Genomic DNA, 15,151 nt, shown 5'->3' with positions numbered 1-15,151 from the left:
ATTCTATTTACAGTATATACAAAATACAGAATATTTACATAGAAACACTCTTTTGCCATAGTGGGCTAGTAAATCTATCAATTCACTTGCCCAATCGGCCAAGTCGTAAAAATTATGTAAACTATTTTGACAGCTGACTAATGGTTAAAGTCGTTTTTTCATGCAAAAATGGCAGAAAATGCTGTTTTTGGCTTCTCTAATGGGGAGATTTCCTGCTTTTCTCTGTTCATTATCATATCAAACTGAATATCTTTGTACGGACAAATCAGGACATGGTCTCTGTGAAACTGGGATGGACATTTTTCACCGTTTTCTGACATTTTCTAGACTTTGCAGCCTTAGATTAAACATGACTATTAACTTAAGTCTCAGCTGTTATTTGATAGCTGCTGACAAAAACACTTCGCACAGGGGCGAGTAAAGTCAAGTAGATTTATGTTGGGGCACTGAAATTAAACTGACATGCACTTGCATAAGACATGTCCAACATAACTGAGGGAGGTTAATGGCTATTAGATGGTTTGCTTATGACCTTCATATTATGATTCAACTCAAACTTACTTCACTACACCTCAAAGCGCGGCAGATCTGTGGCAGATCTAATACTTACACATTATCTTATTATCGTAACAGTACAACAGTAATTGTTGCAGGTTGATGTAGTTCAAACTACTGTAATGCAACAGGTTTATAGTTTAAAATGTGCGTGGAGCGTTTGAAATGCAGAAAATATCATTTATGTTACATTTGTGATATGTGGGAGTGTGTAGCCATGTTTGCTGATGTTTTTTTTAACCTCTCCCACTTTTTCTGTCAGTGACCATTTGCACTCAGATTTAGTGCAGTAATTTGATAACTTTGTAAATGGACAGTTGTTCAGTAACAATTTTTTCTCCTGTCGAAGTTAAAGTTAAACTTTAGCGAGTGTTTCCTGTGGATATTCTGATGAGGAGCGTGACGAGGGGAATCAAGCTTCATTCACTGGAAACCTACTTTCTCTGCCTAGAATTTGACTGTGCAATTCAAAGAAACTAAACATATTTTTACACATTTGTATTGCCATTTCTTATATGTCTAGATGTTCTCTTAAAAAATAATTGGTCAATCGATTAGCCAGTTGACAGAAAACTAATCTTCAGCTGTTTGCGATAATCAATTAATTGTTGCAGTCATTTTAAGGCAAAAATGCCAAACATTCTCTCCTTCCAGCTTCTTAAATGTGACGATTTAATGCTTTTCTGTCTCATATAGAACAATAATATTTATTACATCATCTATTTAACCTGTACCTCTGGGTTTAGGTTCGGTTACTCTCACTCGCTTCTTAGGGTTGTTTGGTTAGTCTTCAGTTATTTATAGGTTGTAAATGTTACTGAATAATAAATGCACCTTTTAAAAACTAGACAACATGTTATTAAACATATTTCAAACATTATGTTATGTATGTATGGGCCCCTATTTTTCAAAAAACTTCAGACAGGTGCCTTCAATTTGTCTAATATGATCGCACTTGTGTTTTAACAATTTTGTTTATAAACTTAAACTGAACTGAAACTAAACTGACATTAAACTGAATATCTTTGGCTGTTACAGTTAGATTTTTAAAAAAAGAAATTTGACAGGGGGTTGACAGGGTCTTAAAAACTCAAATCTAATAATCTGAATTTTAGGCGTTAAAATCCCTTAAAATATCTTAAATAGGATTTAAAAAATGATGGATTAATGAAGTTAAAGTTAGTTTTACAAAGTTACAAAGATGCAAACTGTGCTTTTATTTTTTGCCTGTGTGAATGAATATAAAAGGTCTTAAATTTCAACCACAATGGTCTTAAAAGTTTTTAAATTTATTATTATTTAGTAACTTGTTGAAACCTGCAGAATCCCTATTTTGAATACATCATCCTGTGTTCTAGAAGTTACAATAGTGCCTTTTAACTATTTTCCGACATTTTAATGAAAAAGAAAAATAATCTGCAGATTAGTGGTTTATAAATAAATAATTGCTAGTTGCATACGTGATATCTTTGTCTGATAAAAGTAATACATTCTTTCATCTGCTAAGATATAGAAATTTAAAGCAGGGTTCGATGTTTTTTAATGTTTTCTACTTGCTCCTGTACAAATTGTTCTTTTCATTAGCAGTTTTTAAATAAACACTTAAGTTAATTGTCATGTTTAATCGTGGGCTACAGCGTTTATTAGCGTATAAATATATGTCAGAAAATAGCAAAACATGGTCATCCCAGTTTATTATAGTCCAAGGTGACGTCTTTAAACGTCTTGTTTTAGAAGTCCGAAACCCAAAAAAGATATTCAGTTTAATATGATAATAAAAGTTAGAAAAGCAGGATATCTCTATATTTGAAAGTTGTAATCGCAGCGACTAACACAAATCCAACCAATTCCTGTTAATTCTGAATGTCTGTGCAATTTTGCCCAATTACTGCAACTTTTTGTCCAACTTGACCGATCATCGTGGTTCCTGTGAGTTCGACCAATCATAGCAGTCCGCTGCATCATACGTGTAGCTCTCAAAGAACTGAGTCAGTGTTTTATTAATTAGTTTTTTGTTTTATTTAGTCACAGGTACTAAAAAGAAGAGAAGGTTTTTCAGCATCCCTCAATGCTCTGTGCATGTCTGTATTTTATAATTCTGTTCTTGCTGTTTTGACTGAATTTGAGCTCCAAGAAGATTTTGATTCTTGCAGAAAACACCCCAGGTGAGCTTCTTGATTTACAAATAGAGCATATTTTTGTTAGAATCGTTGTAACCCTGAACCTTTTTGGTTAGTTAGAACACTCAGAGCGGAGAGTTGCTTTTGTTTTGTTTTTTTTAATGGAATATACAAACAAATATAATCACAGGTTTATTTGCAATTTTCATTTGCTCGTGCAATTTCACTGCAAAAAACACCTGAAACATTGAAACATGCATCACATTTTTTAGTAAATCTACTGTCTATTAAGTTGCAACAATCCCCAAAAAACTATGAAATCCTGGAGAGACTGACTTGAATGGCTGAAAACATGCTATTGCATGAAAAAATACTATAACCATTAATCAAATATTAAAATAGTTTAATAGTGTGATCCTTTTTTTGATGAATTTAATAACCCGACATGGTGTTTTACTTGCCCTGGGCAAGCGGTTGAACCCTGTAAAGCGCAGAGACAAGCCTCTTTGTCTTTGACATGTTTACTGCATGTTTGCATTGGCTGTCATTGATGTTTTATTGCTGAATGTTTCCGTTTGTTTAGACTTTTTTTTTTTTTTTTTTTTACATTAAATAAATGACAGGAGTTGCAAACATACCCCGACACGCTGCGGGCATTCTCTATTGTGATTCAGGTGAACTTGCGCCTTGTTTTTTAGCCCTGCTCTGCTTTCTCCTCCGCCACCTTTCCAATTACCAATCATCTCCGCTGTATGTGGCCAGCTCCTCAAAAGGAAGTCACATGACTAGTCTTTCTTCTTCTTTTGCGTTTTTTGATGTGCAGAAGAAGAGAAGGGTGGGTTTTGGTGTGGTGGAGGAGGTGGCGTGGGGGGCGGTGGTGGTGGGGGTGGGAGTGGTGGTGGTGGTGGTGGGGGGGGGGGGATAGTGTTGCTGCAGGAGAGACAAAGCCTGATACTGGCTATCTGGAGGCAGAGATGGGTGGGGCCTGCATGCCAAACGGTGACACGGACCAGAGGTTAATCTCACTAGGGGCCCACTTTAACCTCGCTACACAAAACACACACACACACACACACACACACACACACACTCTCACTCGCACGCACACACACACACACTCAAAAGCTAAAACATCGTACAACGGTTCACATGTAGACATCAACAACCTGGTGGTTAAGAGCAAGAACCACACACACTCATGCAGGGGCTCCATAAATTGAACACACACTCACAGGAGAATAGCAGCAGCAGCAAACTGTTCAACATTTCAAACTGATTACCGACAAAGGGCAAGCAGCCCCCCACCTCACCGCCACACACACACCCCCTCACCCCACCCAACCCTCCTGCCTTTTTGTCTTTAAAGAAATTCCTCTTTTTAAAGAATGCCCGAGGAGAGAGCACCCCCCGTGTCCCAGCAGGAACTCACGCACACACACACACTCTTACACACACATACACACACACGACACACACAGAGAAAAAAAACACACACACTCAGAGTCCAGGTAGAGAAGAGGTTGACAAACAGAGATAATGAAATGGGCTTTGTGTGTGGAATCAGTAAGCAGAGAGGTAGAGCGGGTGAAGAAGCTTAATTACTCCTTCTCTCTCTCTCTCACACACACACACGCACACACACACACACACACACACACCTTCCAGAAAGGAAGTGATCAGATAGGAGCCCTGATGAAGAGGCCTCCCAGGAAGAGAACTCGTGGTCGGGCGGGCGGGCGGGCAGGCGGGGACCCCTCTCGCTGACTCATACACCCTCCTGCTCCTCCACTCACTCGTCTTTTTCCAACCTCTCGCTCATGTTTTCCTCCTCGACTACCACTACCACTCACCCCGCCCCCGCCCACACCACCACCACCACCACCACCACCACCCCTCGCCAACACTTATTTTTTCCCACATCCCTCCTCTTTTCCCTCTCCTAGGAAAACTCCTCCTCTCAGTCTTTTCTCCCCCTCTCTTTTCTCCTGTCCTCATGCTCCCTCTTCCCCTCCCCATCGCTCTTACCTCTCTGTGCTACATACAGAAGAAGCGTTGAGCACGAATAAATGTGCACTCTCTCCACTGTTTTTTTATTTTTTTATTTTCTTTTATACATTAACTGACAGCTAACCTTGTACCATAAATGCAGAGAATATTGCATGACCTTTCTGTCAAGCCAAACTCTCTCTTTCAACAGCTTATAGAATAGATGTCTGTTCTTTATGCCGCACGTTTGCCACTTGAGGTGAAATATTTGTATTCGAAACAGAAATATTCCCCGCTACAAAATATACGATTCACACACATCGGCGACACTGCAGCTCATTTAAATCGGTTGATCAAAAGATTCCCTTGATTAATCTTTTCAGTCATTTGTCAAGCAAGAAAATCTCAAACATTCGTGGTTCCAGCTTCTTAAATGTCCAAACCTTGACATATCAAATCTGCCACAAAAAAAGGTTCCCTTCCTAAACCACGGCTCAGTTTATTTTTTATTTGTCCATCTGTAGATGTACATGTATTTCACCAAAATTACCCAAACGAAACAATTTCAGTTCAGCTTACAGCTAACCTAATATAAATTTAAGACGCTACAGCAGCGCAAGAGCTCGATTAAACCGATTAGTCGATCGAGAGAGAATTACTAGTTTATAAAATGTCAAGTGACACCTTTGAATTGCTTCTTTTGTGCAACCAGCAGTCCAAAACCCAAAGACTCTTCATAGACAACAAAGAAAAGCAGCACGCTAGAAGCTAGAAGCAGCCAATGTTTGACAATTTGCTTAAAAAAATGAAACAATTATCAATCGATTGTCAAAATAGTTCATTTTCTCCCGATCGACTAGTCGGTTAATTGACTAATCGTTGCAGCTTTAACAGTAATCATACCAGTCCAGTAAAACAAAGTCTTGTTCTTAAATATAAAGATATGAGCTGATATTAAATCACAGCTCAGTTTTCTTTTCTAATCCATGACCTCAGACATGTTCAATTGCCCATTTGGACAAGTGGCCCAGAAATCTACTCCACTCTGCCCAAAGGCATTTTTTACTCACCTCTGTACAAGTCGTGTCATTAATCTTTGTTGTTATCTGATACCTGCTAATAAAAGTTAACTGTCATATTTAATCTATGGCTGCAACGTCTAGAAAATGTCAGAAAATAATTAGAAATGTCCATCCCAGTTTCTCCAAATCCAAGGTGACATCTTTAAATGTCTTGTTTCGTCAGTCTAAAACCCACAAATATTCAGTTTAATATAATAATAAGCTGAAAGCAGTAATATCTGCCATTTTGCATGAAACATTACTTTAACCATTAAATGATTATCAAAATGGTTTTGTAGTTTAATTCTTTTTTTTTTTTTTTGTTACCAACTGTCTGGTTGGGCAAGTGAGTTGCTAGCCCGATGTGGCATTTTGCTTGCCCCAGGCAAGCGAGCGATATTTATTGTTGAGCCCCGAAACATCACATTACAAAGAACTTCTGTCTAAAGCTTGACATATAAAATCTGCCACCAAGAGTCAGAGCTCAGTTTAGTTAATAATCATTCCTATGCGGATGTCCTCAGACCAAAACCAAATGATTTCAGTTCAATTTACTGTCATTATGTCACACCAGTACGACAGAAAGTCTTTGCTAGCCAGTCTCTATACTGTAACACAGACGTGGTAATAAAAATAACAGCCCACCATGCTGAGAGACCGAAATTCCTTTTACCTTTGACCAAATTAGCTTATTAGAGCCGAAATGATTAGTTGATTGAATTAGTCGATCGAAAGAAAATTAGGCAAAACTACGTCGACAATCAATTAGCGTAATTGTTTCAGTCGTTTCTCAAGCAAAAAATGTCAAACTTTTGCTGGTTCCAGCTTCTGAAATGTAGTACTATGACATGAACATCGTTTCTTACATAAAACAAAGAACTTCTGTCCAAAGCTCAACATGTAAAATCTGCCACAACGGAGGTTCCCCTCTTAAAACACGGCTCAGTTTATTTTCTTATCGTCCATCTGTTGAAGTCCTCAGACATATATTACACTGAAATGACCAAAACTAAACGATTTCAATTCAGTTTATTGCCGTTTTACCAGTCAAGTATAACAAAAAGTCTTTGTTCGCTTGTCTCTGTGGTGCAACATAAAAACATAATGAAGATAACTTCCAACATCGGACACAAAGTGAGCTCATAATACCAATAAAACATGGAGGCACAGGGCACATTTCTCTTTATCTCTGTCTTATTTTACCCCAGACTAACACCAGTTTTTTTTAAAGCCTGATTTATATTTTTCAGTTGAATAAATTCATGTTTTTGTTGCATAAACAACAATCAAGCATACCGGAGACCAAAATAGCTTATCAGAGCTGAAATGATTAGTCAAATCATTTAATCGTTTCTGCTGTTTTTCAAGCAGAATTGTCAAACACTTGGCGGTTCCAGCGTCTTAAACGTGAGGAATTGCCGCTTTTCTTTGTCATTTATGACAGTAAATGAAGGGTCTTTGGGTTTTGGACTGTTGGCTGAACAAAAGAAGCAATCTGAAGACGTCACTTTGGGCTCCGGGAGCATATTTCACTAATGGTTAAAATAATCATCAGATTAATCAATAACAGGGTTGCAAATTTTATGAATTTCCCATGACAGATAGTTGAACAATGTGAATTCATATTATGAAATCATTAATGCGTTATAATTAATATGTTGTACAAAATGCATGTCTTTTTCAGTTTCATTTTAATTTAAATAACTCTACAGACACAGTTATGTGAAACATTAATTAAAGAAGCACAAACAAACGAACAAAAACAACAAAATAATGAGGCTCCCTTCTTCGAAATTGTTGCTCTCGGCTCGACTAGCATGGCAGACCAACCAAACCGCGGTAAAACCTCTGAGCTCCGGAGAAACGGCACAATAGACATACATTGTTGGTTAATACATTTCTAATCCGTTAAATTCTTGACGGCGATTAATCGATTAATGGTTAATCCTTAGCATCCCTAATCGACAATGAAAATAATGATTAGTTGCAGCCCTGAGCGACACATAACCATGCAGGGATTTTAATCCTATATGCCCAAATCTGAACATTTCTTAAACACCTTGGAATAGCATCAGTGTGTCCAAACGGCTGCAGGCTGACAGCACACACACACACACACACACACACACACACACACACACACACACACAGAGTGTATAGATGAATGCAAATACAGGCGAAGGAATGGGGTGTTTTGCATTCAATATGACAATGTGCTTATGAATGCATATTGTCTGCTCTTTGTGCTAAATGACAGCTGTATTGTTGTAAACATGAAGCTGGAAACACTGCGGGGAAATGCACTAGTGTAAACATATGATTCATTGTATGCTAGTTAATTCGTCCACAAGGGTCTTTCTGGAACAATTTGCATTTTTTATTTAAACATCTAAAAAAAATGCAACTGGCTACACACAATTTAAGAAAACCATTAAACAGAGCAGAAACAAGTTAGGACGATGCCTTTCAAACCACATCAAGCATTCGAACTACTTTTGAGTCATTTTAAGAGAAATATGTCCTCATTCTCTTTTATAAGCTTCTCAAATGTAAATATCTCCTGTTTTCTTCAGTCCTTGATGACAGTAAACACAATATTTCCACGCTGTGCGCAAAACAAGACAGTTTGACGGCTTTGGGAAAGAGTGGTCCACATTTTTCACTATTTTATGACATTTTAAGGACCAAACAAGTAATCAAGACTGATTAATCGATAATGAAAATAACTGTTGGTTGCAGCCCTGCCATAAACACATATAAGGGACCTGCCAGCTCGGACTCTTGGGTCACAAATGGCTGACTTTTGCTCAGCTCTTCAGGCTGTTTCCCATCTCTTCTAAAACATCTCTGGCCAGGAGGGAGCCGGGAGGAGCATGTAGATGGATGGAGCCACAATATGAAAGTATCAATCAGAAACTGATAACGCACATACGCCGCCATGTGCACTCTCCTGTGCCTCTGTGTGATCTCAACTACCCACAGCAGCGCGTGCAAACCAAAAACTGTATCCACACACAAATAAATGCTAGAAAAATAATTAAACATGCATTTCTGATTTTGTTTGGTGATTTGTACGTTTGCATTTCTTCTGCGGTAACAGTTTTAACTGATTCTGATAATTGGTATTTGTATTTTACATTAAGTAATCACAGAATCGCTGCAAATAAGGGTCACTCTTCATCATTTCTCCATGAATCTTAAATAAGAGTTGAATGAATTAGATGTTTGATGAGCCATGTCATTACTATGGAGACAAATGGAGCAAAGGTCAACAGCATATAGGCCAGCAGCTAACAATTATTTTAGTTATCAATTCTAAAAAATATATATATTTAAAATGTGTAAAATGCTCATCACAATTTCCCAGACCCCAAAATGACGTCTTCAAACAGTCCAAAACCCAAACACTCTTCATTTATTGTCACAAATGACAAAGAAAAGCAGCAAATCCACACATTTAAGAAGCTGGAAGGAGCAAACGTTTGACATTTTTGCTTGAAAAAATGACCGAAACTATTAATGGATTATCAGAAAATGGTTGGCAACGAATTTTCTTTTGATCGACTAACAGCTGCAGCTCTTGTGTCCACACATAACCAAAGGTTGACCAACAAAAATGAAACATGCATTATTTGACCATGGCTATGGAGACGAGTGGAGCAAAGGTCAAAATACTGCTGAAACATAAGTCACTCGATATGTTTGTTCACTGCAGAATCTAAATTATTTCATATCTGACAGTTCAATCTATTTCTTTTATCAGTTCGTGTAAAAGATAAAAAATAAAGTCACTTTATAATTTCCAGGTTACCAGCTCATGTACAATGAACAGAAATCAGATGAAATAAAGCAAAAAAAAAAGAGAAAAAAATACCAAATTAAATTAGAGCTAAAACAATTAGTTTATTACTTGTCGTCCATTAAATTTATCACCAGCTATTTTGATATTAGATTAACTGGTTCAAATCATTCGTTATGAAAAAAGCCAAAATTCTCTGATTCCAGCTTCTTCAATGTGAATATTTTCTGTGTCTTTCGTCCTCTGTGACAGTAAACTGAATATGTTTGGGATGTGAACAAAACAAGACAGTTGAGGACGACATCCTGGACTTTGGGAAACACCGATCAACACTTTTCGCTATTTTCTGACATTTTACAAATCACAAAACTAATCCAATGTTTAATCAAGAAAATGGTCAGCAGATCAATCAGCAATGAAGATATCATTAGTCGCAGCCTTGTGGTTGTTTTTCTTCCTGTGAAAACTATTTCAACTAAATCTGTTTATTGATTTTGTACATTTGTATTTTACATGGTGTAATCTCGGCATCGTTGCACATGAAAGTGACCCTCAACAATTTCTCCAAGAATCATCAATAAAAGTTGAATTAATCTGACGTATGATGAGCTACGCCTCGACTATGGAGAAAAATGGAGCAAAGGTCAACACACTGCTTAAACATAATTCAATCACAATGTGTTTTTTTTTCACTGCAGAATTAAATTATTTTATTTCTGATGCTCAAATCTAAATCCAATTTTTTTTTATCAGTCAGTATAAATAATTAATGATAAGTGCTTTATAATTGTCAAGGTTAATAGAAGAGTTAGAAGAGAGAAATCATAGGTCAAGAACAGTTTAAAATTAAAGCTGTCAACTAATAAATTAACTATTTTGATAATCAGTTTTAGAATTTTTAAAGAAAACCTGATTCCAGCTTCTTAAATGTGAATAGTTTCTGGTTTCTTTACTTCTCTATGACAGAAAACTGAATATCACAGGACATCAACTTGTGGTTTAAGGAAACAGTGATCAAACTTTTAACCATTTTCTGACATTTTAAGGACCAAACAACTAATCAAGAAAACAATCTACCGATTAGATAACAATGAAAATAATCACAAATTGCAGGTCTAGATTGTGATATGATTTGCAGTTAATGGTAATAATCATTTTTGCATTACAATTTTAATTTTCACTGGAAAAAAAACTATTAAAATAATCATGATTTCACATTTATTGAGGTCTGTACAAAATAAATATGTTTTCTTACATCTGGAGAAGAAGATTTGCAGGCCAGGACGTTTCTGCAGCACTACAGTACTTCATTATAATGATGTTTTGTCAGATGTTTTTGTTAATTAAAAAAAATGCAGCTTCTGTGATTTAGATATCGCCCTTGTCCATGTTGTTATTTGGATAATATTTCAATTAGTTGTGCAAACCTATTTATAATTGTCAAGGTTAATAGTACATTTCACATCTTAAGGATAATTTAAAATTAATATAAACAGCAATAATAATGGAGTTGAATGCATTATAAATAATAGAGTGATGTTAAATATAACAGCATAAAAAGAGCTAAATTCATCAGTGTAAACTCTCTAAAACTGAAGCACAACAAATAAAGTTTTCCCATTCAAACCATACCAAACTCAGAGGTACTACTTTCTGTTTTAGACTGGACTGTAATTAAAGTTTATTATATAAACTGAATATCTTTGAGTTTTGGACAAAAACAAGACACGTGAGGATGTTATCCCATGTAATCTCTTTTCACCATTTTCTGACAATTTATGGACCAAACAACTAATCAATTAATCATGAAAATAATGAAGAAATTCAGTGACATTAATTATTATATGCAGCACTATTTAAATATAGAAAGTACAGGGAGGGAGGCAAAATAAAGGGAGCTGTATGCAACAAAAACAATAATAAGATGTTAAACACAGAAGCATAAAAAAAAGATGATTTCATCACTGCAAACTGCTCCATTTGTGTAAAACTGAAGCACAACAACAACAAAAAAAAGGAGGTAAAATCTTCTTTTTCCAGCAAACCAAACCAAACTGCTTTCTCTCTTAGACTGGAACACAATTACAAAAAAGAAAAATGCAATCAAAGTTATTGAAGTTCCACAAGAAAAGGCTGAAGATTTCTATTTCTCCACAGTCTTTTGCTTCCACCACTACATCCCTGCTGACATCTGACCCCTCGTGTTGCCCCCCCCCCCCCTCCCTTTCCCACCAGTTCAGCACAACATCCCCGTGAGTCCACAATAAAGACACCTCTGGAGGAGGGTGTCACATGAAAACGGTGGAAATGCCTCTCCTCATCCTCCGTCGTTCCTCCCAGAGAATTTCAAAGCCACTTTTATTGGACCGTAAAAAAAAAAAAAAAGAGGGGACGATTAAACGGAGGGAGGACTTTGTTTGCTACAGAATAAGTCGAAGAAAAAAAAAAAAAAAACAAGGCCTCGGACGTGAACTCCAACGCACAATAAATCAAAGAGTGCACGCATGCGGTGGAAAACATGGATGTTAAAGGGTTTAGATGAGCTGAAAGGTTCAAATGCATCAACAAAAACAGCAGCAGGGAGCAAAACGCTGCCTCCAACGACACGACAGCAACCAGTATGCACCCAGTTTGACTTTTTTTTTTTTTTTTTTAAACTGCTTTCCGACATGTTAGCTGGCTGGACATGAAGCTCTGCTGTCCATTAGGGCCAAGTGTGAAACTAACCGTGTCACAGCCACACGACATGTCTTCCCTTCAGTGCAGAGAGGGGAGCGAAGGGGAGGGGAGGGAAGAGCTGGACGCATGTGGCTTAAAGAGGAAACTTGGCGTGTTTTTTTTTTTTTTTTTTTCTCTCTCTCTGTCTCTCTCGTGCCCGTGGACAACATGTGATTACACAGTAACGTGTTGGGTAATGCAAAACATCCGGATGATTCAATGTAACAGAGGAGAAATTTAAAAAAAAAAAAAAAAAAAAAAAAAAAGGAACCTTGCAGGGGAGGGAAATCAGGATGGCGAATTTTGAGGTGCAAAGTGAAAAGTGTTGAAAAAAGCGCCGTTTCACGTTTATTTATTTATTTATTTATTTATTTTAGAAAAGTGGTGTTTTACGGCTGTTTCCAACTTACTTGGTGGACGAAAACATCCAGAGGGGGGTCGACGGGGCTCCCCTCGCTGCTGGTCATTGAGATAAATCCGAAGCCCATTCGGACGTTGAACCATTTGCAGAAGCCCGAGCCCGACAGGATCTGCTGCTGCTGCTGCTGAGGTCGAGTCCGCTCCTCCTGCTCGTCGGTGGACTTGGCGGGGTCTTCTCCGCCACCTTTACCCGGCCCTCCTGGAACAAGAGTGGTGGTGGTATGGAAGGAGGGTGGAGGGAGGGAGGTGGGGGAAGCACATACACACACACACACACAAGAAGAAGAAGAAGAAGAGGAAAGTTAGAACATTTAGATACACCACAGACAGGTTGGTTATTTCCTTGCGCGCACGCCGGTTTATATAAGTTTAATAATGGGGCTCTGTTGCGTAAAAACTTCTTGAAGAAGCGTGGGGGGAATCCCCTCCACTTGCAAACACGGGCTACGTGAATGTGAAGTTCAGGGCCGGTAGAAATTTCCTACACTACCACTATTTTTCGACGCATGGTGCTGTGCTCCCGGTGCATCAACGCAAACATTCCCCCTAAAAAAAAAAAAAGTTGTTTGGTGACAGACGATCGCCCCTGCTTCGTGCACAGGCATGCTCCGTCAACTTGTGGAGGCTTTTTCTCGTGCATCTGGAGTTGTGCTGGCTACAGGATCCAAAAGGCAGGTGTACACATGGTTCGTCGAGGTTTACTAGCAGGCAAAAGCGAGCACATACGCTCCAACAATGCGTGTATCTTAACGCAGCGGCAACATGGTTAGATATCGGCAGGGGCGGTTCGGGTCGGGCTTCTTTTTTTTTTTTTTTTTTTTTTTTTTTTTTTTAAAGGTTTTGGAACAACAATCACGTTGCACCTTGCCCCCCTCCACCACCACCGCCTCCCTCCTCTTCTTCCTCCCTCCCCTCCGTCCCTCCGTCCTCGCTGCGAGCGAAGATAGGGAGGCACAAACTAAAAAAGAGCAAGAAAATATAGAGAAATAATTGCAAGAATAACCTTCGGCCATGTTTCCCCGCGGACCCTCTGCGCCCAAGTTGCAATAGAGAAGCTTCCTCTGCGAAATCGGGCTGCGGTAGTCACCATTAATCCGACATCCTCGATCCCATCGGTCACCAATTGAGCTCGCATGGTACGGCGTGCTTTCTGCCTTTTGATATTTTTGTCATGTCTCTCTTTCTTCCCTTCAATCCCTGTCCTCACTCACACCACCTCTGTACTGCTCTCTCCCTCTCTGCCTCCTTCTGTCTCCCTCTCCCCTCTCCCTCTCTCTCCCTCTCCTGCGCTCTCATTCGCTCTCGAGCTGGCTGTGCCCGTTCCCGTAGTGAGAACACGTGACTTTGTCAATTACATGCTTTCTTGCTGCTAATTTCTGCCCTGTGCAGTTCAGAAGAAGAAGAAGAGGAGGAAGAAGAAGGCGACGGAGAAGAAGAGGGGGAATCGAACTCGCAACCAGCCCAGCAGCAGCGTTCACCTCAGCTGTATGATTATATAAAAGAAAAACACAAGGGTGAATTGTTTACACTGTGTTTTAAAACTGTAGTCTTACTAGAGATGAAACGTGTAAAAATCATATCAGATCAAAGGGACCAAAATTATCCCATTTATCGTTAATAGTATTATTGCAATATTGTAAATATGTGTTGAAAATAGGGCTCAATCTGTTGATTATTTTTATTATCAACCAATAGATTAGTATTTAGTCCCTAACATAACAGTAAGTGGTAAGAAAGAAAAATGTCGAGGGCGTAGAATTGGATAGGGGTGGTATGGACATGTCCCTAGCAAAAATTTTTGATCAAATAATTCAAATAAAATCATTGTCATCTGTCAATGTCTAGTCACTGTTATTAGTGATATTCAGTATTGTGACAAATCATCTGTGTTTATTACAGGTGCAGAACAATGCAATTGCAAGTTTAGAAAGATTGCGTCCCCCCTCAATACACCTTACTTTGGTTTAGTCCACTGCCTACATATAGCCACAGGTTTCTTTTTACTGCCAAAATACATAATATATGAATTAAGCCACTAGCAATAAGCCTAGTGAATTATTCAGGGGGAAAGTAAGAAATACACAAATATTTTATATATATTTCCATACATGCTGCAATCTTAGTCAGCACTCCTCTGGCAGCAGCACGACATCCATCTCCTTTCTCACGGTGCGGCTCAGGCATGAGACCAGTGTTGGGCAACTTATGATTTCAGTAATAAGTTACATTTAGTATTTAACCGAATCACTTTGACAATCATTGCCTCTAAAAGTAATTAGTATGTAGGGAAAGTAAGTTTTGCGTTACTCTTAAACATCTGCTTCAGTTCTCTTGTTAATGCACACATAGCTATATTGTTGTAGTGTAGCTATATTGTTTTATTTTGTTGTGGCTATATTATCTTAGTGTAGCTGCACGGTAGTGAACCGACTCGTGACCCCCCTCCCACCATTGTAGCTCCCAGTGGGACATGTTTACTGTCCCCTCCATGG

At 38.3% G+C, this 15,151-nt stretch overlaps 1 protein-coding gene across 4 annotated transcripts in view; it reads right to left on the bottom strand.

Annotated features, from left to right (window-relative positions):
• The window catches only part of lin28b (lin-28 homolog B (C. elegans)), a 51,934-nt gene that overhangs the window by 18,376 nt on the left and 18,407 nt on the right, over window positions 1-15,151 (bottom strand). For 3 of the 4 annotated variants that reach the window (XM_084737653.1, XM_084737652.1, XM_084737651.1), the window contains exon 2: window positions 12,650-12,858. In XM_084737653.1, the coding sequence (XP_084593779.1) occupies window positions 12,650-12,858 (209 nt within the window). Of the gene's footprint in view, window positions 1-12,649; window positions 12,859-13,662; window positions 14,109-15,151 lie in introns of those variants that run through there. The other variant, XM_084737654.1, reaches the window with a different exon arrangement.

Source organism: Lutjanus erythropterus, chromosome 15, assembly GCF_056507025.1.
Source record: "Lutjanus erythropterus isolate fLutEry1 chromosome 15, fLutEry1.hap2, whole genome shotgun sequence".
Classification (NCBI taxonomy): Eukaryota; Metazoa; Chordata; class Actinopteri; order Lutjaniformes; family Lutjanidae; genus Lutjanus; species Lutjanus erythropterus.
Note: the sequence above shows the minus strand (reverse complement) of the source record. Positions and strands in the feature narration are given on the sequence as shown.